Here is a 26,833-nt window from a genome sequence, read left to right on the forward strand (position 1 = left end):
CAGCTGGATACATTGTTTCCTAACATGGCCGCCAACAAAGGAAACGCAGCGGATACAATCGGAGCGGCTGAATAAGGCTGGCAGCCGAATGAAGTGACGGACGCCGGCTTGCGGGAACAACGTGGAGCCCCTAGGGCGGCAAGCCAAGCGATTTAAAGAAAAAGTGCTGGCCTGCGTTGCGGCCCTTGGCGAAGGCGGGCTGGCCCTGGAAGCGTGGGTCCCACGGCAGTGAGAGAGTGAGACGCGCAACTGGCTCGCTGTGCTGAGCAACCCGCGATCGCACGCCGCAGGGGCCAAAGCGGTGCACGGATGCAGGTGTGTGCGGGACCATCTGAGGAATAAAGCAGGCTGCGTGCACCCGAAGACAGCAGTGGCGCGAGGTGCGCGTCAACTAAATAGGCGAACTGTGTGACCCCGCGCAGCGCCGCCGATATGATCGGGCGGGCTGCACCTGTACTGTAAAGCACACGAGATGTTCCTTAGCAAGTTAAATGATTGGAAGAGTGCACACATAAGCGGCGTGCTGCTATGGGATAATAAAGTGGCTGACAACTGGGGAAAAGGGGCACTTGGTAGTGCGGATTACCTGGAGACACGAGGAAAGAGTATTGATTTGACTCTAATGTACAGTTCTTGTGCCCCTGACGGCGAGAAGAAATAAAACAAAGGGAACTGGTGGCACTCAGGGGGACAGAAAATATGCAGATGGCCTACGAGTAGCCAAAGAGGTAAACAGTGGATGCCACCAAATAAAAAACACGCTGTGTGGGGCGAGGTCAGGCGGATGAGTATGCAGATGGGGAAGAGGAAAATGTAAAGCGCCTGGAAGCTGGGGATTACGTCAAAGGGAAGTGTGGTTTTTAGGACACGGCGAGACACTGATACGTGGGAGGACGCAACCCACTCTGATAAAGAGCCCAGCAAAATAAGCGCACGTTGGGGTTTTACCAAGATAATTGCCCCGGACCTGAACAGACACACTGGTGTCGAATCAACACAGAGGTGTAGAACTGCCACATCTGAGACCAGTAAGCTCAGGCACCTAACTGAGGCCGCACGATGGCGGGGCGAGGGGCAGTGAGCAAGAATAAGAACAAGCAAACCACAATGGAAACATTCGCTAAAACGCAACAATCTCCTGTGGCCATAGCGCCCAAAGGCGTGGGGGCACCAGCAGAGAGCACCGCAGCGACTGAAAATCATCAGATACTGACGGCCATTGCAGAGCTGAGAGACTCATGGGGGATAGCGATGTCTGACCTGCGCACTTCCCTGGAAGCCAAAATAGACGCAGTAGGTATAGAAGTCAGCCTGCTGAGGCAAGATGTCAGGGGGTTGGCGGAGAGAACCAGAAGCCTGGAGAGTGCTGTGCAAATCAACATGGACACTAGCACAAACAACGCAAAGGAGGTTCATGTACTGAAACAGGTAGCTAACCTGGAGAATCGAGCGGAGGAAGCAGAAGGGAGAGCAAGAAGGGACAACATCCGCGTGGTCGGCCTGCCGGAGGGGGAAGAAGGACAAGATCCGACAAACTACGTGGAGAACCTCCTTTTACAAGAAATAGGGGCCGAAAAACTTTTGCAAGGATTTGCTGTGGAGCACGCACACAGAGCCCTCATGAAGAAACCAAGTCCTGGGGCACCTCCCCGGCCGATAATTGCAAAAATACTGAACTATAAAGATCACAAGAGGATACTGGAGCACTTTCGTAAAGGGGGAACGATTGAAAGGGCCTCAAGCATCATTACGGCGTATCCTGACTATACAATGCTGGTCCAGAGGCAACGGTACAGTTATGTGGCAATCAAAAGGAGACTACGCATGGCTGGGATAAAATACATGCTTCTGTACCCAGCTAAATTGAAGGTGGTGCCTAAGAGTAAAATGTTTTTTTTTGATACTCCGGAGGAAGCAACGTCATGGCTGGACCTGCAGGGCTACCCGGAACGAGACGAGGAGCAGGCTCAAAAGGAACACGATAAGTGACTAGTACACTGTTTGCACACTGATATGGCACAGAGCGAGAGCACCCAGTAAAGCCTAAGATAAAGATTGAGATTATGGGGTGTGGCTGAGTAAGGTGGATATTTGGCTGTGACATTGTTGACTGTAAAGAATTTGAGGAAATGGAATATAGCAGCAAGTATATATACGTAAATTGGGTAGCAATGTGTAGTTGATCTGAAATAAAACTGGAGCGGTAGGGCGGAAACACCCTACCCCCCGAATTATAGTTGTAGTAGCAGAAGGTTAGCCAATAGGGCGGCCTCACCCTGCAGAGCTTCGAGTACAGGCGGAAGCCAGAAAGAGCTAGATGCGGGGATGCCTGAGATCCAGGGATGGAGCTGGGCAACAGTTGAGGGGAGTGATGTTGGGAAAGGGACGGGAGGTGGGAGGGGGGAGGAACGGGGAGTTTTTTGTTAAAGGGAGTTTAAACTGGGGTACGCGTCTCATAGTTATGGGGAGTTTAAGTTTACACATGAGCCTTTGTGGAAGTACTAGAGTCAGGAATCTGTTTTGTGTGGGTGGGAGGGCTGATTGGAAGGGGGTGGGGGAACTATTAACGAGCCATGGGGGATCTTAAGATAATAACGTGGAATGTTAGAGGATTTAACAGTTATTTGAAGTGGAATAAGGTCATGCTGTATTTGAGGATGCAGAAGATGGATGTCGCTCTGCTACAGGAAACGCATCTGACACGAGAGAAAGTGGAGTTGGTGGGGAGAAAATGGAGAGGGATTGTGGCGGGTTCGTCATACTCTGCCTATGCTAGGGGAGTGCTTGTCTGGGTGGTGCCGCATATCCCATTTAAGCTAATTGAAGAAGTGGTGGAGGCGGACGGGAGGATGGTCATATTGAGAGCGCTGATAGAGAACAAAGAAGTATACATAGTGAATACGTACGCCCCTAACCAAAACACAACGGCATACTTCAGAACGTTGTGCACCAAACTAAGTGCGTGTGTGGGTAGTGCGGTGATCTGGGGTGGGGATTTTAATTGTGTAATGAATCCTAAGGTAGACGTCGGATGATAGGATTGACAGGCCCACCCCAGCGGCTAAAGCATTGCAGACGCTATTAGGGGATTTTGGCTTGGTAGACGTGTGGAGAGCAAAACACCCTGATGAGAGACAATACTCGCACTACTCGGCTCCGCACCAGTTGCATACGAGGCTTGATTATGTCTTTGCCACTCCAGACGTAGTCACAGAGAGTATCTATATAGAATATAAAGCGAGAGTCCTCTCGGATCACTCGCCCCTGGTCCTCGGATGGCAATATTGCCCCCCGAGGGCGCGGATACCGACATGGCGCCTCCGGGCAGAAGCGCTCAAAGATCCAGTCTTTAGAGAGGACATAAGAGATGAGATTATTACTTATTTTGAGGTGAATACTGGTAGCGTGAAGTCTGCGGGTACTTTATGGGAAGCCTTTAAGGTGGTGATGCATGGGGTGGCCATAGCTAAGTCGAAGGGATTGCAGGGTGGAGTTCTAGCTGATCTGCAAAAAGCAGAGATCGAGCTGGAAAGAGTATTGGAAGGGGGCGGGGCTGATACAGAGTTAGTACTCAAATTACAGTAGCAGTGCGTGGAATACTGGGATAGGCTTTGTAACCTCAATTATAAAAAGTATATAGAGGGGCAGCATGCAGGAGGAGATAAAACGGGCCGGCTTCTAGCGTGGTTGTACAAGAACGAAACCCCTAGATCCCCGATTCGGATTGTAACCAAAGAAGATGGCGAGACAGTAGATACCCAAGAAGGTGTAAATAGGGAATTTGCGGAATATTACAAGGTGCTATATGAGGATAGAGAGGGAGGCAGCCAAGAGGAGATAAATGAAACACTAGAAGATATAGGTCTGCCCAAGATAAGTGACGAAGAGAGGGAAGAGCTGGATGCACCGATTACTTTGGAGGAACTGAAAGAAGTTGTGAGGCAGTTACCCACTAGCAAATCCCCAGGAGCAGACAGGTTCCCTAGTGAATTTTATAAAGTATATGGTTAAGAAGTGCTCCCCCCATGCTAGAAATGCTTAATGAGGCGTTTGAGGTGGGACGGGTGCTGGAGTCGCTCAGGGAAGCGATCATAATACCGCTCCCCAAGCCCATTAAACCAGGACACAGTTGTGGCTCCTACAGGCCCTTGTCGATGCTGAACCAGGACAGTAAGATATTGACGGCTGTCCTGGCAAACAGAATGCGGAGAGTAATTGGCAAATTAATTCACCCAGATCAAACGGGCTATGTCCCGAGCAGGAACATAACTCACAACCATAGGTGACTCCATCGAGTGGTCGAATGGGGGTGCAGCAGTGAAGGCGAAATGGCGATTGTGTCATTAGACACAGTTAAAGCGTTCGACTCGGTTAAGTGGCAATGGTTGTTGGCGGCCCTAGGAGGATATGGAGTAGGGCCATGTTATATTAAATGGGCTAAAATGCCATACAGTGAGCCGTTGGCCAGAGTTCGAACAGGTTCAGTGATATCTGAGAGATGGCAGCTTGGCAGAGGCACCAGGCAGGGGTGCCCCTGGTCTCCGATGCTTTACATTTTAGCCATGGAGCCCTTAGCAATATACCTCAGGCAACAATATGACCCGATAGGTATTGAGGTAGGAGGGGAACGACACTTAATATCCTTGTATGCAGATGATTTGTTACTATATCTGAAATACCCGGAAGAAAATCTCCAATATGTTTTGGAGGTGTTGGAGAGGTATGCCAGGCTGTCCGGCATAGCGGTGAACCCCCAGAAATCTAGCATATTCCCGCTGGGTAGCTATGTGGGAATCCCTGTAGAAAGGTTGCCGGTGCTACAGATACCGTGGGCAGTGAGCTCCTTCCGCTACCTTGGGATAGACGTGTATCACACGGCTGAGGAGGAACATAAGTGTAATACCGAAATAGCCATTGGGAAAATTGGGAAATGCATGAGGTTTTGGGAGAGGTTGCCCTTAGCAATGATGAGACGAAGTGCAATGCTTAAATGGTGGTTCTACCTAGGTTTTTACATTATTTTAGCAATATTCCATATATGATACCTAAGAAGTTTTTTGTTAAGCTGAACAGAATGTGCAGGGACTTCTTGTGGCATGGTACCCGGAATAGAGTGGCATTATGGAAGTTGCAGAACTTCTACGAAAAAGGCGGTATTAAACTGCCTAATTTTGAGGCTTACTATGTAGCGGCTCAACTGCAATATGTGGCTAAGTGGCTCCCTGATGAAGAGACCCCTGAACATAGGTTGTTCGGGCGGAACTGTACTCCTTTTTACTTGCGGGAAATGATCTGGTTGGTTGGCTCAGACAAGAGGGAGCGCCCTGGAATGATGTTGTTGGGGAGGAATATGTGGCGTCGAGCTTGCCGGATGATGGGGGACCCTTTTCCATGTGCCCCACAGATACCGTTGGTTGCACTGGCAAAGGGAGATAAGCAGCTGAGGGTTATTATTAGGACCTACTGGGAATCAGTGGGACTGGTTACGTTGGGGGACATTTGGCAAGATGGGACCGTGGGACTATTTGCTTGGGTGTGGTTGCTGGAACTACTTTCCCTGAGAACTACTTTCAGAAGACTATATAAGCCACACCCTTCATACAGAACACGCTTCGCGTTATTCTGCACTCCTGCAGCGTAACGCTCACCGTGTCTGCAGCTCCAGGCGAGCCATCAGCCACGCCCGTCCAGTTGTCTCGAGTTACCTGCAAAGAAGAGTGAGAAAGAAGAGCAGAACAAGATACTTACCAGTCTCTCCATCGCGGCCACTCGGGAATCCACGCTTCTTCAGAACTGAAAAGGAAAGAACATCAAATTAGCCTTGCAGACCACACGCTCTTCATCACAGTTCAGCGCCGCACTAATACTTACCAGCGAACCATCGGAACGTCATCACTTGATCTCCGCTTCATCTTCCGATCGCCGCTCCGGGACTGCCGCATCTGTAAAACAGAAAGAAGATATCAGGTTAGCAGAGCAGCGGGAATCTTCATTCTGACTTATAATCCTGCACGAGGCAGCTCTCACCTGAAAGCAGCAATCCTCACGGGCTCACAATTCTTCATCACGCAGCCTTTGTTCAGGAGATTCCGCACCTGCAGAATATAAAAGCAGCAGGTTAGTTGTGCAGAAAACAGTATCGGGTGGAAAGACTTTTGCAAAGCACTGGCTCAAATCCTACTTTGGGAAGCCAGGTACCAAGAACCTCGCTCCATCGTATGCACGAAGAGGGAATCTGTAAAGAAAGGTACAGAGTGAACTTTTGCAACTTGAACTCTTAGCTATCCATATCTTTGGAATAAGACTTAACATAGAGTCACAGTTGTCTGGAACTTTCAATAGGATCAGTGAAGTAACTAGATCCTAGAACTACAACGCACCCCTGCGAACAGTGGCAGGACGGAGAGCCCGCTATTCGTAACTCAAAGGCAAGCCTGCTTTCGTATTGGAGGGGAGTACAAGACACCACTCACCACCTGATCATCCAGCTCAGTTCGGCGCCCCTGTGGAGATCAGGTGAGCGTATCAGTATGCCCTTGCAACAGAGGGCATAGGGGTGCTCTCCAGGTGTCCTGCAATTGAGGACGTTGGCCATGGTTCGCTTTATGCTTATGGCCTGTCTTTGAATGTATCCCCCAAATTGCTTTCTTTATTGCATTGCATTTGGAAAGCAGATGTATTTACCTATATGTTTACTGTAAAGTGCTGCAATGCATCATTTTGGTTGAGACTCCTTTTTGTTCATTTAAAATAAATATATTAGCTGGAAAGGTGATGAAAATCATGCTGAGCATCCATTTTCCAGGTCACAGTCTGATGGGCAAATAATGTAACAAGGAGGGAGCCACCAGGTAAATCCTGGGACTTTGCTCCACTCATGAAGTTGGCTCCTCGGGCACTTTCGGTCCAGAAGGGCACTATGACCATCTACGGTAATTTTATAACTTTAATTTGGGGATTATATACAATTGGGCTAATTTAAATGTAACACATAATCTTCCTGTAGAAATAATAATTGGGATAGTCTTCCTCCAAATGACTCTCCCCACTGGGTGGATGTACCTTAGGCTTCACGGCCTCTGGAAAAAATATTTCCAGTCCATACAGTTCAAAGCAGGTCCTCCATCCACTGGATGGACTTTGCAGAGGCATTCTTTTGTGCCTCTGCAGTTCTCCAGTGAGTTCCAGTCAAGCTGTATGGTTTTTCTGCATGTTCTTCTGCATGCAGAGTCCCTTACTGCACCTGTGAGTTGAGTTTTCTGAAATGTATTGTCAAGGTTCTCCTGAGCACTTTTTGTCCCGCAGTGAGGTTGGGGGATAGAGGGGTCCGTGTTGCAGTGAATATCCTCTGCCCTGAAGATTCTGTGCAGTTCTGCCATGAATTTGGGAAGGGGTGTCTGGTTTTTGTTCCCTATGTGTTTCTTAAAGGTTGTGAAAGGATCAAGGTAATCCGAGTTGGTCTACCATCGCAGACTGTGACTGTTCCTTGTCCCGAAACTGGGGCCAAGTGAGGGTGACCAGTGGATCCTCCCCATACGACCTCCATGCCAAGTGTCTTAGGGTGGCACACAGTCCCCTGGGCTAACACCTTAGGGGTCTCCAGAATTAGGCAGAGGACTTAATCACAAGGTCAAGTGGAAATTTGCAGCACTGGGTTGACACTGTGATCCTGGTTTCTATCAATGGTTGAGCTTTTTTTTTTTTTTTACTCTGGAAATTGTCTTTATCTCACATCTTCTCCCTTCCTGACCTCAGCCCTACTTTGTTTGCCATCAAATCTAACCACTTTTCTTTCTAACCTCTGTGTTTCCTCTTTTCAGTTCTACCCTTCTTGTTTTGCCCCACTGATCTCAGTCCTCACTGCTTCTCTTGTTTTCCTACCCTGTGTTCTTACATTTCCGATCTTCACCAGTATAATCTGATATGATACTTTGCTAAAGCTACTCCTCACTTTATCTCTATTGCTCCATTGTTGATATTTTTTTATAAAGGAGTCGTGGTGGGCTAGTTTTAGTTTCATATTATTGATGATGAAGGAAGAACAATGGATTAGAAAGCAGTTATGTTAAATTGATTTATTCTGTGCCCCGCTGCCATTTTCATTGTTTCCAGTAGTTCACGTGGCTCTGTAAGGAAACATTAGCGTTCGCTTATGAGGTGGAAAGAAATAGGATAGATGTTGTGCTTGTCTGTTGATGCGTGCTGAACTTGGAGCAAATGGCGTCTGTGCGTGTGAGCTTTCTGGATGTGCTTTGTGGGGGGTTTTGGTTTGTTATTCTGGTCGTGTTCTGTCCGAAAGGCCAGTGTCCAGTGTTTGAGTTGTTTATTGTCTGAGGTGATTGGGTTTGTAGCTTGGTTACAGTGACTTGGAGTTCGCATGTTTTGGTGGGTTCATTCACTAGCGTGTGTTGTAGGTGAGTAGTGTGGGTTTTGTGGGAGAGCATAGGTGTTAGTGGGTTTTGGGTAGACTCTGGTTATTTGTAGTTATGTTATCATTTTCCATTCTTAGTTTATCCCTTGTTTTCCTTGTTTCAAGTTCATCATTTATAGAATCAGGGATTGTATTAGGCTGAGCAGTTCATGTGGTGGTAGTTAAATGGTTGGTCTGTGTTTATCTCGGCAAGTTGAATAGCCAGGTTTTTTAGATGTTTCCTGAAAGTGAGGTGGTGTTGCGTTCTTATTTACTTAGGGATCGAGTTTGGCTATCAGATAGGAAAATGCATTTCCTCCAAATGTTCTTTTCTTGTAATGTTTTGTTTCTATTTTGGGTCGGTGCTGAATCTTAACTCTCTCCTCAGCTGGTATCAGAGATTTTTGTTTGGATGAATTCAGCTCCTTCTCCGTGTAGTAATTTATGAGCAATGCAGAGAGCTTTGCAGTTTATGCGTTTCTTTTTTGGTAGCCAGTGTACACTACTTGATGGGGCCGGTGTAATGCGGTCTCCTCTATTTAGTCTCAGGAGTAGCCTTGCTGCATTGTTTTTGTTGCGTTGTAGTTTTTTGGTGAGGCATCCAGTCATTCCCAAGTATAGACTATTTGTGTTGTCTATCCATGATAATAGCAAGGAGGTGATTGTTTGGGTTCTGAGTGCGAAATTGAGGTAAGGGAGGATCCCTCTTATTAAGAGGTGATAGAAGCATTTTTTAGCTATGGCATTGACTTGTGGTTTCAAGTTGAAGCTGTTGTCCATGAGGATTCCCAGATATTGTGTGACTGACGTCTGGTGAGTGGACGCCCCTTAAATTTAGAAATATTTAATATCTTTGTTGTGGTTAAATACTGTTGTTAAATCAGGTTTGGTGTGCACACCCTCTCATAAAATGCCTCCCCACAGGGCAATGGTAATTAAAGCAAGTTGTCTCTGTTTCGGTTATCATGGTCTGTGTTGAACCGTTTTCTATTTCTGTTTTGGTTTGAGGTTGTTTGCCATCCAGGTGTTTGTTGGTGAGGCATTTGAGTACGTTGTCCAGGTCGTGGTCATTAGGTGTCCTGAAGATTAGTTGCGTGTTGTCTGCGTAGTTGTGAGCTGTCGGTCCATGATTTTGGATGAGTTTCATTGAGGGGGCCATATAGATGTTGTAGAGGAGAGGGGAGAGGCTTGATCCTTGTGGTACGTGCCTGATCTATCAGAGTTCATTAAATGTTAGGCTAGGCTTCCATTTCTCATCCACAGTTGTGCCGACGAAATATGTCAATTGCCATTAAACTAAATAATCAAATGTTACTTGGTAGTGAGCTACTTCAACTGCCTGACATAATGAGGCAATATGCCCCGAGGCCGACCTTGTAGGTAATGGCCGACCGCCCAAGTTAAGGGACTGAGCACAGTGAATGTCCCTTAACAAGGGCGGTGGTACCGTTACTGAAAGGGTCCGCTCACTTCCGACTGGCGCATTGTCATTCGCACCCATGTAGTTTGCTACACGGGTGATAATGTTTTTTTATTAAAAAATAAAATGAAGCTTTCCTGTGCGGCCGCAAACGGGCCTTACAGTGCTACTGAAAGCCATAGTCTATTTTCAGTGTTCATAACTGTGGACTGAGGGAAAGCAACACTGCACCACGTGGTGACACGAAGGAAAGGTAAGTTTCTTTTTTGTTTTTTTGTGTTTGAAAAAAAGACACCATTAGCAACCGTGTAGAAAACTACACGGCTGCTAAGGTTATTGAGAAGGGGGAGCGGGGAATGGAAGGGAGCGCTGGCTGCTCAGGCAGCTCAAAACGCAGGCTTGAACCAAACAGTACAGCCCGCTTTCCGAGCCACCTGATTGGCTGGCGGCCCCGTTCAGGGTTCTAATGTGCTTTACAAGTGATGCCAAAATATTCCATCTGAAAGTTGTTCCATTTCTGTATGACTCTTGTACTCGTTTCTTTGCACTTGCAGGTGATTTTTGGATTCAAGCTCATGACAACACATGATTTTAAATGTATTCACTTATTTTTCTTTGTTACAGAAAATCAAACGGAAGCAACAAAAGATGCCACGATACTGCCTGCAACTCGAATCCAACCTTCAACAAAACCTGAAATTGTGGCAGCTGAGGCAAAGCCGCCCTTGCCTACTGTTGCTCGCTCTGCGTCCGTGCTGATTCCACATCGACCTCCACCGCACATTCCAAGTGTCAAGAAACCAGTGCCCATGCAAAGGACTGGAATCAAAGTAGAAAATGTAAGACAATGTTGGGCTTCTAACATGTTTCACTTCCCTTGAACAGTTTAACTTTTTGATCCAAGAAATAAGCAACATAATACATTCAACAAAGGGGCTTTTTTCACAGCCGAGTCTTCAGTGATGACACCATGTTGACTCCCATCAACGGGGACCCCATAGAGGAACATGGTATCCCCCATTCTAAACAGAAAGCCATTCTGAATGTTTGTTCTGCATATAACCACTCTTCACCCCAGTCCTTCTCTCTGGGTTAATTGTGGCACTGCTGGAAGTGAAGCCTAGTGACACTGAGCAGGTAGTACATAGTAGCTATTTAGTCTGACAAGAGACGCGCCCTCTTCTGCCACTTGTGCATTCCACTGTCCTGTTCTACTTATAAGATGGTGACTTTATGTTCAAATTAGGCTCTATGGCAAATAAAGAACAGCCACTATCAGGTTGTCTCTGTGATCTTCTGCCAATCACAACCATACTTCTGTGTCTCTCAGCCCTCCCACCAGCATAGTCTGAAACAAAGGACCCACGACATCCAGGGCGTCACCATCCTCCAGAAACAAGAACATAGCAGAAGTCATAGACTGCCTGAACTAGAAAAGGTCTTAAGCCCCAGGTGAATCGGAAATTGTATTTTCCATTCTCACATTAGTGGACGACCATCTTGTCATGCACCCACCCATAGGAACTTGATCCTGGTATCTGCTCAGAATGCCCTCACAGTTCTCCAGTTTTGCAAATCTCTCAAAACGTGGCTTTTTCAACAATACAGGATGTACAATGGTTGTACAGAGTGATGCACAGACTGCAACTCACAGTACTGAGCTACAATTGAAAGAGGCCAGCCCAGATGCTGGCTGCCCACACTTGTTCAGCTCTTCACACTTTAACGGTCAAATAAGTAAAACAAAAATGAGATTGTGCCTTGCCAGGTAATAGCTGAGATCCAACTTGCAATCCCAGTGAGATTATTTGGGCCTTTGCCTGGTAGGCGGTTACTGTAAGGAACTCATGGTGGCAACAGTAAAGACAGACACAAGTGATCACAGTTCAAGGGTGTTTATTAAACTGTATAAATGGGTTGGAAAAAAACCTGATCTAAAATCAAAATCTAAGATGGGAGCAAGCTACAACCATCAAATAATAATAGGACAGTCCTAGTGGTGTCTTGTCTGTCAAATAAAAAGGGACTATACTGAAATAAAAAAATCTATTGCCAATCCTTACAACTAAGTTACAAAATAGTGTGGGATAATGTTCTTAAGAAAAGAAAGAAGTGTTCACCAAATGGTAAGTCAGGATGGTATGGCTGGGTCTCCCAGCCCCACATTTTTAGCATGGGACAAGGCAGGACCTTTGAGCACAGACCACTCCTGGGCCTCGCCAGCACGAGGTTAGAGTTTCTACCAACGATGTCAGGACCTTCCAGGGACAAGTCTCTTTCCTGCAGAAGTCTTTTGCATTATAAGGCTGGCTGTACCAAAACAATAAACAAACAAAAGTTATTTTGGCAATCTCTTCATGTTGGGCGATTGCTCTTCACCTCTTAGATCTCCCTCAGCCAGGCTCTGATCATTCTTGCAACGTTAGCCTCCCTCAATTGGGTTCACTACAGCCTTTCACTCAAAATGTATCACTTAAGTCTTTATTACCTTTTCACTGAATATCCATTGTCGACACCTCTCAGCTGGGTTCACACTTGTCGTCACAATGTTCACGGGTAGATCACTAGTTTCTCTCAATTCACAGGCATCCCTCGGTCGGTTCACCTTTGCCAGTATTGTAGACATCCCTCAGTCAGGGTCACATTTGTCATCACAATATCTCTTCACTAGTTACTCTTATGTGTCAAAGACTTTTGAGTGTACGAGCGGTTTTACACGACCCTCGTAGGACCACTTTGGCACTTTACGCTAGCCTATCCTAAGGCCTCTTAGTCTTCGTAGTGTCAACAAAACAACGCAACCCCAAAAGGCTTCAGTCGGAGTCCTTTGAATGAGCGCCCCTGCGACACCTGACACTTCTCTTCTGAACCTTTTGATAGGGTTTCTTTAAAGTTCAATCACACATGTTCTTTGCTTAACAATGTTACTGCCTGCAACCTTGGGTCCAGCACCGTTCGGTTTACTATCAGTCTTCTCCAACTCACTGGCTGTGCTAAACTGTTAGAGTTTGCGTGTCTCGAAAGTCAAGGGAGGCACCACGGTGGCAAGCGCTTCTCCCCGCTTTGACTATCAGCGTGGGAGGACCATGTGTGCCGTTGACACCTGTCACACCACTCTGCAGCTGGACTTCTCTCGGTCTTATGATTTCCCTTTCTGAGGCTTTGCGGGTCTGAGATGGAAAGGGCAAGGGTAACTGCCTCCTGTGGTCTCTCTAGGTCTCTCCGCCTTTCTCCTCAGTTTGAACTGCTGGTCCGAAATAGCTGTTTCCTTGTGTTTTCGGCATTGCTCGACACTTCGAGCACACTTGCTTTCGTGCTCTGCCTTTTATCCCTGTGGGGAAGGGAAAGGGCCGTCTGGTGTGTATAATTGTTTTATTAGCCTGACTCTTGTGTTGGGACATGTCAGGTAAAAGGCCCTGGTGTTTGTCCATTGTCTGTCTCTGTGTAGGAATTTGTTTGTGTTGGAAAAGGGTTGTTATAAGAAACGGGTGTCCCACTTCCACTCCCCGAGGAGCCCCCTTCCAGGTGATCCTCCCGCACTGGTCCAACCCCAGGAACTGAATCCAATAGCGATGGCCACGTCCTAGTCACCTGGATGACCGATCCCCGGCAACTAGCAAGTGAGACACTGTCAGGTTTCTCACAGTACAGACTAAGTAACTAAGATTCTAAGATGAGAGAAGGACCTGTGTTGCACTTCCCCAACTCTCTGATACACCTGAGGCTGGATACCCTGCCAGCAAGGACAGCGACTGGCTCTGGGGTGTTGGAAGGCAATTGCTCATGCCACACAGGTCAGAACTCTAAATACAGCCTGGCTCATCTGTTTTGCAGGCAACTCTCTCTAGGGGCCTTGCTTTCCAATCACAGCTCTTGCAACTCTGGAGCAAGTTGCAGATTACAGTTTAGAAATGGTCATTGCGTGAGGTGCCGGATCTACAGGCGTTTGGTTATGGCAAAGAAACTGATTTTAACAGTATGGGTGGCCTGGAAGACCCCAAGATAGGGGCTGGATTTTGGATGTGGAAGCTGTTGTCATAGCTTCAGAGGGTAATGTATAAGAAAATCATGTGTTGGGCCCTTCTGAGTGGCTGCTGATTACTGGTGTCTGGACGTTTAGACATCCCCTAAGCTAGATGGCAATTGCTTAATGTTCATTGGATGATATTTCTATTTTCTTTTCTCTGTTATGAATTGCGTGATGTAGGGATGAATCAGACCTGTGTTGTTGCTTATGTGACAAAAAGTAGAACATCGTAAATTAATGTTTTAAAACAATATTAAAAATGTAATTAGACATGGCTACTGTAGTATTGGCTAAAACCAGAAAAGTGATGGGTGGAAGGTTTTGCATTAATCCGAACCACTGCCACTGCTCTGGGCAACCTTCTATGACCAAGCAGTTCAGTCTGGACTGCCCCTTTAGGGGGCCAAGCCTGATTTGCATACAGTCTTTCCCCTTTTGTTAGGAACTGGAGGATGTTCACAATCCTCATCACAGCCTTCCCCACATTGGTACAGGATTGCAATAAAATGATCATTTATTTTCAACTGTCGATGGTTAAGAAACAGTAGAGAGCACCCACTCCTTTAACGGTCATTTGATGTTAAAATCGAGCATAGCACTTTGAGAACATTTAAGTTGTGGGCAGAAGGGTTGAAAACCAAAAGTGAGAAAGGTAACCCAAAAAAATTAAGCAACCACTTCATAAATGTAAAACTGGAAGAACGGTTAAGGAAGATGTAGCGGGCAAATGTGGGGTTCCAACCAAGCTTATTAAAAACCTTTAAGCCATCACAAGGTTTAACTATGCCCTGAGAAATAGAGGTCTTCAAGCCCGTGGAACATCCGCAGTCTGTAACATCGAGCTAGGAATATTACAAACCCAATATGACCTTACTGAGCAGAGATACGTTCTAAATAGGAATGGCCCTATAAACAGGACTTGTTGCTATGATAGTGCCATAACAAAGAAGAAATGTGAGCTTAATGTAGCTTTATGTAGGTTAAACAGAAATGCCCTTTTGGCGGGGAGTGATCAGCAGAAGCAGATAGGGAGGATTAGGGCTGGCTATAAGAACTGGCTCCGAAACCACAGATTTTCAGTAAATGGCACTGGGTGGAAATACTTGAACTTGTTGATAAACACAAATGATTCCGGAAAATGTTGGTACCTACTCCGAGGCAAAGAGGTGAACTTTCTGGCGCACGAGATGGTGGGAGTAACAGAGGATAAATGGGCAGCTTTTATTAGTAGCACTTTTGATGGTGGGGAGTACGATAGCGGGACACACAAACTTAAATCTATGGACAGCTAATTGGTAAGCCATCATATTGAGGAGGCGGATATGGTGGCATCCATAAATAAGGCTAAGTCCTCTAGTGCGGTCGACCCAGATGGCTGATCTGCAAATGTGGGCCCACATCCTACACCAACACTTCCGGCAGGTCTGTGTAACTGGAAGTGTCCCTAGAACATGGAAAGTATCGATCTTAATTCCAGTCTTTAAGAAAGGACACTGAGATCTTCCAGCCAACTACAGACTGTTAGAAATGCCTGAGGTTGACCCCAAGCTTTTTGCTAACTTGCTATTGGAGCTTCTATCCGCATTGGTGGAGGAAAAGGGCTTCTTGAGTTACCAACAAACGGGATTCAGGAAGGGATGTTCTACTACCCATTCGATCTGGACCCTCCTGACCCTAATATCGGACAACCAGTGTTATGTGGGAACATCATTATTTGTTTGTTTTCTTGACCACTCAGCTGCCATTGATAGCGTGGTAAGAACCAAACTTTGGGCTATGTTAGAATTGTGGCATATTGATCCTTCACAGTTTTACTTCATTAGGGCGCTTTATAGTGACATGGAGGTGAGAGTTAGATTATCCCAGGAGGGAGAATTGTCTGCGCCTCTGTCCACTAACCAGGGTTTAAAGCAGGTGTGCTCATTGGCTCCCCTGCTTTTTGACCTTTACATTTCCCAACTGCCGCAGATACTGAGTCAAGTTCAGAACGATCCGCTGCTATACGGCGGAAAACTTCTTTCCTGCCTATCCTACGCAGCCGACGTAGTCATCTTGGACTGAACCCAGATAGGTCTCCAAAGTTTGCTCCTTGCATTACATTGGTATTCGAGTGCCTTGGCTCTTAGTCCGAACATCAATAAGGCCAAAGTAATGTTTTGTGGTAGGGGGCCACATACTAGGGCCTCCTTTAATTGGTGGGCGGGTGGTACCAAGTTTTAGGGAATCCTGGAATATAAACACTAGGGTATTTCTATCAGGGCAAATCTGTCCTTTGCTCAACTGGCAGATGATATAACCTGTAAGGTTTGGCACCAGAGGCTGGTACTCTGGAAAATGATAGATGCTCAGGGGGGCAGATGCATCAAAGCAAAAATCATGGCATACAAGACATCAATCGTCCCTGCTCTGTTGTATGCTTTAGGGGTCTTCTCCCGAGAGCGGTGGTGTTTTTGGATGAATTAGAAGGGAAGATATTAAGATCGATGCTCAGCCTGCCACCCTGTGTCCCGTTCGAGGCAATTAGGTTCGAACTTGGACTTCGTTCATTAACATCGGTATGGGCACTAACAGTGGTTACGTTTTGGCAAAGGATTCAGTACGATCTGGAAGGAAAGGGCTAGCTATTGAGCCACTCGGTCCATCATTCCTTGAGATATTCTAGGAGTATCTGGTATAGGGTTATGGACATTAGAGTGAGAGCATATCTGGGGGAGACTAGGGTGCTCCCAGTGCTTGAATCCTGGCTTGATTTTAATCTAGCAAAAATACCAGAGAAAGTTAGGACCTATGATGCAGACCAGGCTCTGACCCATCTAGCTACTTTGCAGAAATGTGCCAAGTACTCCCAGCAAGCGTTTGTAATCTGAACCCCCAAGTCATATATTATTTTAAAAAAAAAATGTTTTAAAACAATTTTATTGGTTTTATTCAACAACAAATAACAAACTCAATTGGGCATACAGTGGTTACATATCTTGCTTGTAAATACACATACATTTTGCTTTTTCGCCCACTGTCTTCCCCGTCTCACCCCCCTCCCAAGCCTACCGTCTCCCATTGTTAGTCTCCTCCATCAGCGGTGGCAGGGGCCTCTCCCGCCACGTTTATCGAGTCATTATCACTTGGTCCATCATATGTGGGCCCAAACAGCTCTGCTATTAGCTCTCTCCAACCCACTAGGGCTCCGGCTTCACCCTCTGTCACCTTTGCACGCTTCCTGCCATGCTACTGTTTCTGCCTCCGCCCACTTCTGCAAGTCCCTCCACCACGTCTCCACTTTGGGCTTGTGGCACGCTTTCCATCCCATCACAATCCTTCTCTTCGCCAATACATATGCCAGATCTTTCAATTTGCTCACATGTTTAAGCTTCCGCGGTCTGGGGAACCCTCCCAACAAACAAGCCCACGCCGTATCCACCTTCATACGGATCCCCTTGTCTTCCATTTTCTGTGCTATCTCTCTCCAATATTTCGCTATTTGCGGACATGCCCAGAACATATGCGCCATCCCTGCGTTTTCTTCATTGCATTTGGGACAAACCTGGCTTCCAGCATTTTTAAATTTGGCCACCTTTAATGGCGTCAGGTATGCTCTGTGTGTTGTATATAACTGTATTTGTTGCAGCCTGGTGTTTCTCGACACTTTCTTGTGATACCCCTGAGCTCTTTCCCACATTCCGTCACTCATCACATCTCCCACTTCCTCTTCCCAGGCCAGTCTAAGCTCCACCACTTCCTTGCCTACTTGAGCCATCATCATTTCGTACTCTTTGGACGTTTCATGCCCACCTTCTGCTATATCATATATCACATCTAGTGTGGTGTCCGGTTCCTCTGCGAGTTCCACTTCGGACCAGGTGTCTTTAATTCGTTGTACCACCCTGTGATATGTAATATATTGGCCAGTGCTCAGCCCCGTTTGTTCCACCAGATCCTCAAATTCCAGTATTTCCCCGCTTGCCATACGTCCCCCATTGTTGCAACTCCCACCGGTTCCCAATACTTCCTAATCCTTAACCTAAGTTGCTCTTCTGTTCCCATCATTGTAACCAGTGGGATTTGCAGGGAGTACAGGGCCGGCTTATCCATCAACCGGCACGCCCTCTGTCACATCCCCCACCCAAGACACAACATCCCCGGGCGACCTCTCATCTCCCGCTTGGGTAACCATATCATTTCTCTTAAGAAGTATGGAGTCCAATCTCCCTGAAGCAGCCTATGTTCTAAGGTGGGCTCAGCAGAGAGCCATTTAGCTACATGTTGCAACTGGCTCGCTACATAGTATACTTCCCAGTTAGGCAATTTGATGCCTCCTTTCTCATGTGGGTTTTGGAGTTTCCATAGGGCTACCCTGTTCCTCATCCCATACCATAGGAATTCCCTGCAAATACTGTCTAGTTTAGTAAAGAAATGTTGGGGTATGGAGTATGGGATGTTCACGAAGCAATGCAATAGTCTGGGCAGTGCCACCATCTTGAGCATCGCCCCCGTCCCATCATTGCTAAGGAGAGTTTTGCCCAGAACTTCATGCTATTTTCCAGTTTCTGAACCGTTCTTACTGTATTATGCCTATGTTCGGCTTCTACTGTATGATGTATATCTATCCCCAGATACCTAAAGGTTGTGGTCTCCCACGGTATCTGGAGTACCGGCAAGTTCTTCAACAAGAGCCCTCTGTATCTACCCAGCGGAAACACACAGGATTTATTTGGGTTCACAGCTATACCCGAGAGTTCAGCAAACCTATCTATCACTTCTAATACATACTGCAGATTCTCTTCTGGGTAGCGCAAATACACGTATAGGGAGATTAGGTGTGATGTTTCCTCGACAACAATGCCTATTTCGTCATATTGCTGTCTCAGATAAATCGCCAGGGGTTCCAAGGCCAGAATATATAACATGGGGGACCAGGGACATCCCTGTCTGGTTCCTCTACCAAGTTGCCACCTTTCGGAAATCACAGTTCCTGTCTTCACTCTTGCCAATGGCTCGCTATAAAGAAGTTCTACCCAGTGAAGATATCCTGGTCCCATACCATAACTTGCTAGGGCCGCCTTCAGCCAGGGCCACTTGACCGAGTCAAATGCCTTTATCGCATCCAGCGACACTATCGCCATTTCACTAGTGTTCCCTTCAGTATGTTCAATCACTCGATGGAGTCGCCTTAAGTTGTTTGAAATATTTCTATTCGGGACATATCCTGTTTGATCAGTTAAGATCTTACTATCTTGGTTTAACATAGATAGGGGTCTATAGGAACCACAATCACTCCCAGGTCTATCTGGCTTGGGGAGTGGTACGATAACTGCTTCAAGCAGCGATTCCGGTAGCCTCCCAACTTCATATGCTTCGTTAAGCATTTCCAGCAGTGGGGGGAGAATCTCCGCTTTATATGCCTTATAAAATTCACTCGGGAGTCCGTCAGTTCCCGGGGTTTTGCACGTGGACACCTGCCTCACTACTTCTTCTAGCTCTTCTAGAGTGATCGGGGCATCCATCATCTCCCTTTCTTCTACACTAATTTGGGGCAGCCCAATATCTTCCAATACGTCTCTTATTTCCCTTTTCTCTCTTCCCTTCCCATCTCCGTACAAGCGTATATAGTAGTCTACAAATTCTTGGTTGACCCCCTCCTGCGTATCCACCACATCGCCATTATCTCTCACCATTGTTCTAATTGGGGGCCAAAGAGTCTCGTTTTTGTAGAGCCATGCCAGGAGTCTTCCTGGTTTGTCACCTCCAGCGTGCTGTCTCTCTATGTACTTTTTATAGTTAAGGTTACATAATCTCTCCCAACATCCTGCTCATTTCTGCTGCAGGCCCACGGCCTTTTCCATATCTGCCTTAGTGTTACTGCCTTGTTCTAATACCCTCTCCAATTCCTTCTCAGAGTCCTCTAGCTTGGTCAGAATCCCATCCTGCAGTCCTTTAGACTTGGCTATAGCTATTCCTCTCACCACCCCTTTAAAAGCTTCCCAGAGTGTGCCCGCTGTCTTAACACTGCCAGTATTTATCTCAAAATAACTTATGATTTCCTCCCGCATGTCCTCCCTGAATACGCTGTCTTTAAGAGCTTCTGCACGCAATCGCCACGTGGGTATCCTCCCCCTAGGGGGTCGGTATTGCCATGTTAGCAACAGTGGCGAATGGTCCGAAAGGACTCTAGCTTTGTATTCCGCCCGCGGTATTTCGGTCAGCAACTCCTGCGTGACAAACACATAGTCCAATCTTGTATGTAGGCCTTGTGGGGCCGCATAATGTGAATAGTGTCTGTCCTGCGGATGGCATGTTCTCCATACATCTGTAAGACCAAACTCCGCCAATAGAGCATGCAGTGCCTTTGTTTCCGGGGTGGGTTTAACTATTTTAGTGTCTGATCTATCTATACTGGGGTTCAACACACAATTGAAGTCTTCCGCCCCACAATATGGCCCCTCCCACGCTGCCGCTGAGCTTACTATACAGGGTCCTGAAATACGCAGCTGTATCTTGGTTCGGAGCATAAGTATTCACAATGTAGATCTCTCTGTTTTCCACCATCCCTCTCAGAACCACCATCCTACCGTCCGCCTCTACCTGCGAGTTCAGCATCTGGAACGGAACATGCGGGGCCATCCATGTTAATACCCCTCTTGCATAGGCGGAGTATGTTGCCCCCACTATCGTCCCTCTCCATTTCTTCCCTATAACTTCTAGTTTATCTTTCGTTAGATGAGTTTCTTGTAACAGGGCTATATCCACTTTCTGTCTGCGTAGGTACATCATTACTTTGTTCCGCTTCAGATAACTGTTGAGCCCCCTGACGTTCCAAGTGACTATCTTAAGGTCTCCCATGGTTCATTTAGTTTCCCGTGAGGTGTAGGCTTACCTCTGAACACTACCCCAGCTATAACAAACCACAGCACACAACCCCTTCCCTCCCTCCTCCCCACCCTACCCCAACCCCACCAATAGCCCAGCTCCATCCCTGGATCTCAGGCTCCCCCGCGTTTGGGCCTACCCTGGTTCCCCGGGCAAGACCCCAGCAGGGCGTCACCGCACTATCGGTAACCTAACTAAACTATAAATAGGGGATGTACAGGTTGGTCCTGCAAGGCTCCTAAGTAAAGCCTAAATCGCAATATTTACAGATCATGAATGTATCCCATCCCAACAACACCATTCCGCTGGCTACCGCGGTGACTATATTCAAGTCCCTTAGTCTCAAGTTCTGAGATCCCCCGGTGCCCCTCTCGTACATTACTTTTCCGCATCACCGCCTTCTCCTGTCCGAACGTCCGACTCCTGGGGGCAGCCCTGGGTGTCGAGCCATCCCTTGGCTTCTTCCGGGGTTTCGAAGAACAAAGTTCTGTGCTTATGAAAAACCTCCAGTTTGGCCGGGTAGAGCAGCATATATTTGTGTCCCTCTTCTCGCAACCTCCTTTTGACTGCTCCAAAGTTCATTCTGCTCCTCTGCACCGCCAAAGTATAGTCCGGGTAAGCCGTTATAATTGCCGAGCCTTTCTGTATTGCACCGCCTTTGCGGAAATGTTCCAGGATCCTTTCACGATCCCTGTAATTAAGTTTCGAGGGGATTGGGTCCTCCGACGTATTCCATATCTATGACATGTAATCACCACAGCTGTGCTGCTTCGGAAACTTTTTTCGGCGTCTGGTCCTGCGTCGATGACGTCGATGCGCCGTCGTCGAGGACCTCCTCCGACGTCCGACGTCATCCGATGTGATAAGTAGGACGCACGACGCCCGTAGCCTCAGTTCCGTTTTTTCCGCAAACGTGTTGCTTCGTGATTCTCGGTTCACGCCTCGACTCTTTGGAGTTCTGTTCTTCTCGGTTCTTCGAACCTGTTCGTTTTGTGAAAATCCTTTGTGTGAAGATGTCTTCTACTTCGTCTTCGACCCCGCGTCCGGGTTTCAAGAAGTGCGGGGAGTGTGGGTCCAAGATGTCGGTGACGGACTCGCACGACGCCTGCCTCTGGTGCCTCGGGGAGGCCCACAACACGGATGACTGTATCGACTGCCAGTCGCTCACGTCCAAAGCCTTACGCGAACGTAAGAAGAAGTTGTCGGTAGGTCGGCTGTCCAAGCCCAGGAAGTCGAAGTCTGCGGGGCTTTCGACGGATGATTCGAGTGGTGACTCTCCGCGTCATCGTCGGAAGTCTCGTGGGTCTCCTTCTAGGAGTCGGTCTCGCCACTCCTCAGCCTCTTCGAGGCATTCTCGGAAGCGCCGACACCGGTCGTCTTCCAGGTCCTCTTCGGAGGACTCTGCCTGGCACGTCGCTTACCCCACCAGCCGTGCGACGCCGGAGGAATGGGTTTCCTTCGGGAAGAAAATGCTGGCGATTCTTGAGTCGCAGGGTACTATGCCGTCCGCGCCCCCTAGTGGGGTCGGTCGTGAGAGGTCGAGAGACACTGCTCGCAAGAGTGGTCGGCACGGGTCACGGGAGAGGTCCCGTTCGGACAAGGAGACTCGTTCTCGACGTACCCGTTCCAGGTCCCGGTCCTCGACGCGTTCGAGACCGCGTGCACCTGTGAGGTCTTCGAGGAAGACATCGACGTCTGAGGCGTCGACAGGCTTTCTCGAGGCTCCGGCTCCGAGGACATCGTCGAAGCCGTCGACGCTCAGGTCGTCCTTGACACGCTCGAGGCTCCGGCTTCGAGGGCTGTGTCGACGCCGCCGTTGCTGGAGGCGCTGCATCTGACGTCGACGTCGATTTCCTCGACGCCGATCCTCTCGGCACCGATGCCGGTTCTCTCGACGCCGGCACCGATTCGCTCGACGCCATCGACGCCTTTCGTGTCGGAGGTACCCCGTGGCACGGGAGAACCCCCTAGGAAGGCTCTGGGTAAGAGCAAGCACTCTCGGGTGCCTTCTTTTCACCACCTGGACTATATTTCAGAGGCGGATGAGGATTCTGATGGCCTGGTTCCTAGTCAGGTTCCAGATGAAATTGTCTCGGGCCATAGTCAGTTTGACGATTTGAGACAGTCACTCCATGATGCCAGTGGACTGGACACCTCTCCGGAGGTGGAGTTTTGTAGGCCTGAGCTTGGCTCTCATGCCGATTCCTCGTACCGGCGCCTTATGGCTAGGGTTTCTGAGTACTTGGGATGGTCTGCTCCCCCGGGGGAGTTTGTGCAGGATGATCTGACGGACATCCTTGATGTTGGTCCCCCAACTGATCCGGTACTTCCGTTCCATATGGCTTTACAGAGAAGGGTGGCGGTGGCTTGGACTGCTCCGGAGAGTCTCCCGGCGGTGGGCAGATCCTTGTCGCGAAAATACTGTCCAGCCAGTAGTGACCCCTGCTACTTGACCAGGCACCCTACTCCGGAGAGTTTGGTGGTGCAGGCGGCCACGGCCCCGGCAAAGCAGGCGTCGTACCCTACCATCCCTCCTGATAGGGACGACAAACGTGTTGATGGCTGGACGAAGAAAGTGTTTTCTTCTGGTGGTATGGCGCTTCAGGCGGTCAACTCCATTTGTGCCTTGTCTCGTTTCACAAACACTCTGTGGAACTGTGTTGCGTTAGCGGCTGAACATATTCCCGAAGGGGACGAACGGGATGGTTTCCTTGCTATGGTCCAGGATGGTAAGGATGCCATGTGTGAGTCCGTTCAGTCGGGTTTGGATTTAGCTGAATGCGTCAGTAGGTCCATGGCGGCGAGCACCGTGATACACAGGTTTGCGTGGTTGCGGAAGTCGGGGTTTGCTCCTGATGTGCAGTCTCGGCTCCTCAACATGCCCTTTGACGGTGAACACCTTTTTTGCCGCAAGGCTGACGAGAGCCTTGAGAGGTTGCAGACCTCGAAGGCTGCAGCGAAGTCGTTGGGCGCTGCAGATCGCCAACCTCTGCCTTTTCGTCCTAGGGGACAGCAGTGGAGGGGTGGTTCCTTTCGCTATTACTCGTCCTTCAGTAAAGCGAGAGGAGCTGGCAGTCAAAGAGGCCAACGCAGGGGTACCAGAGGTGGACGACAGGGTACCCGTGGTGCCAAGGCCGCTCGGGCAGTTGCCTCTTTGCCCTCAGGTAACGCTGCGGCCACTCCCACTCAGTCATGAGGTCATGTCCCATGGTTCGCCGGTTGGGGGAAGGCTGGCGCAGCATCTTGTAGAGTGGCAAGCCATTACTTCAGATGTGTGGGTTCTGGAGATCATAACCCACGGCTACTGTCTTCCTTTTCGGCACAGGCCTCGCAACAATCCACCGGGGAACCTCTCTTTGCAGAGTCCGGATCCGCTCCTTGCGCAGGAAATTCAAGCCCTGCTGGAGAAAGGCGCCATAGAACTGGTGCCTGTATCGGAGAGGAACATGGGATGGTATTCCCCTTATTTTTTGGTTTCGAAGAAAGAAGGGGGATTGAGACCCATCATGGACTTGCGTGGTTTGAACAAACTCCTCAGGAAGGACAAGTTCAAGATGGTTACTCTCTCACAAGTCCTCCAGGCCCTTCAGCTTCAGGACTGGTTGGTGTCACTCGACCTCAAGGATGCTTACTTCCATGTGCCGATCCATCCCAAGCACAGGAAGTACCTGAGGTTCACGGTTGGCGACTCGCACTTTCAGTTTCGGGTCCTGCCGTTCGGATTGACCTCCGCCCCGAGGGTTTTCACCAAGCTCATGGTGGTGGTGGCAGCGCATCTCAGGCAAGGGGGGATTCACGTCTACCCCTACCTGGACGATTGGTTGATCAGGGGTAGCTCTCCCGAGCAAGTCCTGGATCATCTGTCCGTCGACTGCCACTCCCTTCACAGGCTGGGCTTCTCCCTCAATTTAAAGAAGTCCCATTTGACGCCAACACAGCGGCTCCAGTACATCGGAGCAGTGCTCAACACTTCCCTGGGGCAGTGTTTTCCTCCCCAGGTGAGGGCTCTTCACATTCAGCAGATGGTGCACAAGTTTCAGCATGCCCAGACGCTCCCAGCGTTCGAGTTCTTGAGGCTGCTCGGCCTCATGGCATCCTGCATTCTTCTGGTGCCAGAGGCTCGCCTGCGGATGAGATCTTTGCAGTGGGCGCTCAAGATGCAATGGTCGCAGTCCTCCGGCAGGATGTCGGACGCGGTTCAGGTGCCGCCCGGGACCTTCTGTGGTGGGCCGTCGAAGGCAACTTGATGAAGGGGGCTCCTTTTTGGCTTCCCTGGCCGGAGGTGACGATCGTGACGGATGCATCCCTCACGGGTTGGGGAGCTCATGCCAACGGGCCGACAGTCAGCGGTCGTTGGTCTCCGTCGGAGTCCAGACTCCATATCAATCTGTTGGAGCTGAGGGCCGTCAGGCTAGCCCTGAAGGCTTTTCTGCCGACTGTGCGAGGAAAGAGTGTCCTGATCCTGACGGACAACAAAGTGGCCATGCACTACCTCAACAAAAAGGGGGGGGGCAGGGTCACTTCCTCTGTGCAGGGAGGCGATGCAGCTCGAGTTCTGGGCCATCCAGCAGGAAGTTTCGATCTCGGCAGTTCATCTGGCCGGAGACGAAAACGTGACGGCGGACGCTCTGAGCAGGCAGAGCACGATCTCTCACGAGTGGGAGTTGGCTCAGGAGATTCTCCTGGAGATCTTCGCCCTTTGGGGGACCCCCTCAAGTGGATCTCTTCGCCTCCAGTGTCAACCGGAAGTGCGAAAGGTTTTGCTCGCGGGAATTTCCTCCAAAAGGAGCCTTGGGAGATGCGTTTGTGGTGGAGTGGTCGTTCCCGCTGCTGTACGCGTTTCCTCCAGTCCCCGTCATCCCGCAAGTGCTGCGGAGGTTACAGAAGTTCGGTTCCCGGATGATTCTCATTGCTCCGGCGTGGGCTCGGAGGACGTGGTACCCGGACCTTCTCGACTTGTCCATCTGCCCTCCGCGTCGTCTTCCCTACCGAGACGATCTGCTCCACGGGAGGGGGGTCAGGTTCTCCATCCAGAGGTCAGATCCCTCAACCTTCACGCTTGGCTTCTGAAAGGTTGAGGTATATGGATTGGGACCTCCCTGAAGACGTGATGGAGGTGTTGCTTTCGGCCCGAAGGCCAGCAACAAAATCTCTGTACCGTTGCCGTTGGCGTAAGTTCTCCGACTGGTGCCGAGTTCAGAATGTGGATCCTTTTGCATGTGACATCCCCATGGTTCTGTCCTTTTTACTTTCTTTGGCCCACAGGGGCTTGCAAGTGGGTACCATTAAAGGTTACCTGGCGGCGCTGTCCATCTTTAAGCGCTCGTCTGAAGAGTGTTCTTACTTTAAAATCCCTTTTAATTTCACAGTTTCTGAAAGGGCTCACTAATTTGTTCCCTCCGTCACCTTTCCTGGTGCCTGGTTGGGATTTAAACCTTGTTCTTAAGTTTCTTATGGGTGCTCCGTTTGAGCCTTTACATTCTTGCCCTTTGAGGCTGTTCACTCTGAAAACTGTGTTTTTAGTTGCGGTTACTTCCGCTCGCAGAGTGAGTGAGTTACAGGCACTTTCAGTTAAGCCACCCTTCACTGTATTTCACAAGGACAGGGTTGTCCTTAGAGTTCGTCCTTCTTTTCTTCCGAAGGTAGTGACGGAATTTCATTTGGCCCAGAAGGTTGTTCTTCCGGCATTCTATCCTCCTCCGCATCCTGGTAAGGAAGAGGAGAGGCTCCATAGGCTTGATCCTAGGAGAGCTTTAAGCTTTTATGTTTCACGCATGTCCCGGGTCAGAGTGGACGATCAACTCTTTATTGGTTACGCTGGAAAGCGTTTAGGGCAATCTGTGACGAAACAGACTTTGTCTCGCTGGATTATTTTGGCCATCTCGGAGTGCTACCGCTTGGCGGGTAAGGACCCACCGGCTGGCTTGCGGGCCCATTCTACCAGGGGTATGGCTGCATCTACTGCCCTGCAGAGGGGTGTTCCTATTCGCAACATCTGTGATGCAGCCACCTGGGCTTCAGTACATACATTTGTACGTCACTATTCCCTTGATTCCATCCGAGCACAGTATCTGGCCTTTGGCAAGGCGGTCCTTTGCTCTGCTATTTGATT

At 48.8% G+C, this 26,833-nt stretch overlaps 1 protein-coding gene across 1 annotated transcript in view; it reads left to right on the plus strand.

Moving 5' to 3' along the window:
- SYNJ2 (synaptojanin 2) overlaps positions 1-26,833 on the plus strand; it is a 1,190,168-nt gene that overhangs the window by 1,092,886 nt on the left and 70,449 nt on the right. Inside the window, exon 26 of the mRNA XM_069607872.1 lies at positions 10,455-10,669. Within this exon, the coding sequence (XP_069463973.1) occupies positions 10,455-10,669 (215 nt within the window). The remainder of the gene's footprint in view (positions 1-10,454; positions 10,670-26,833) is intronic.

The sequence above is a fragment of the Ambystoma mexicanum genome, chromosome 4q (genome assembly GCF_040938575.1).
Source record: "Ambystoma mexicanum isolate Mex_15411 chromosome 4q, UKY_AmexF1_1, whole genome shotgun sequence".
Taxonomy (NCBI): Eukaryota; Metazoa; Chordata; class Amphibia; order Caudata; family Ambystomatidae; genus Ambystoma; species Ambystoma mexicanum.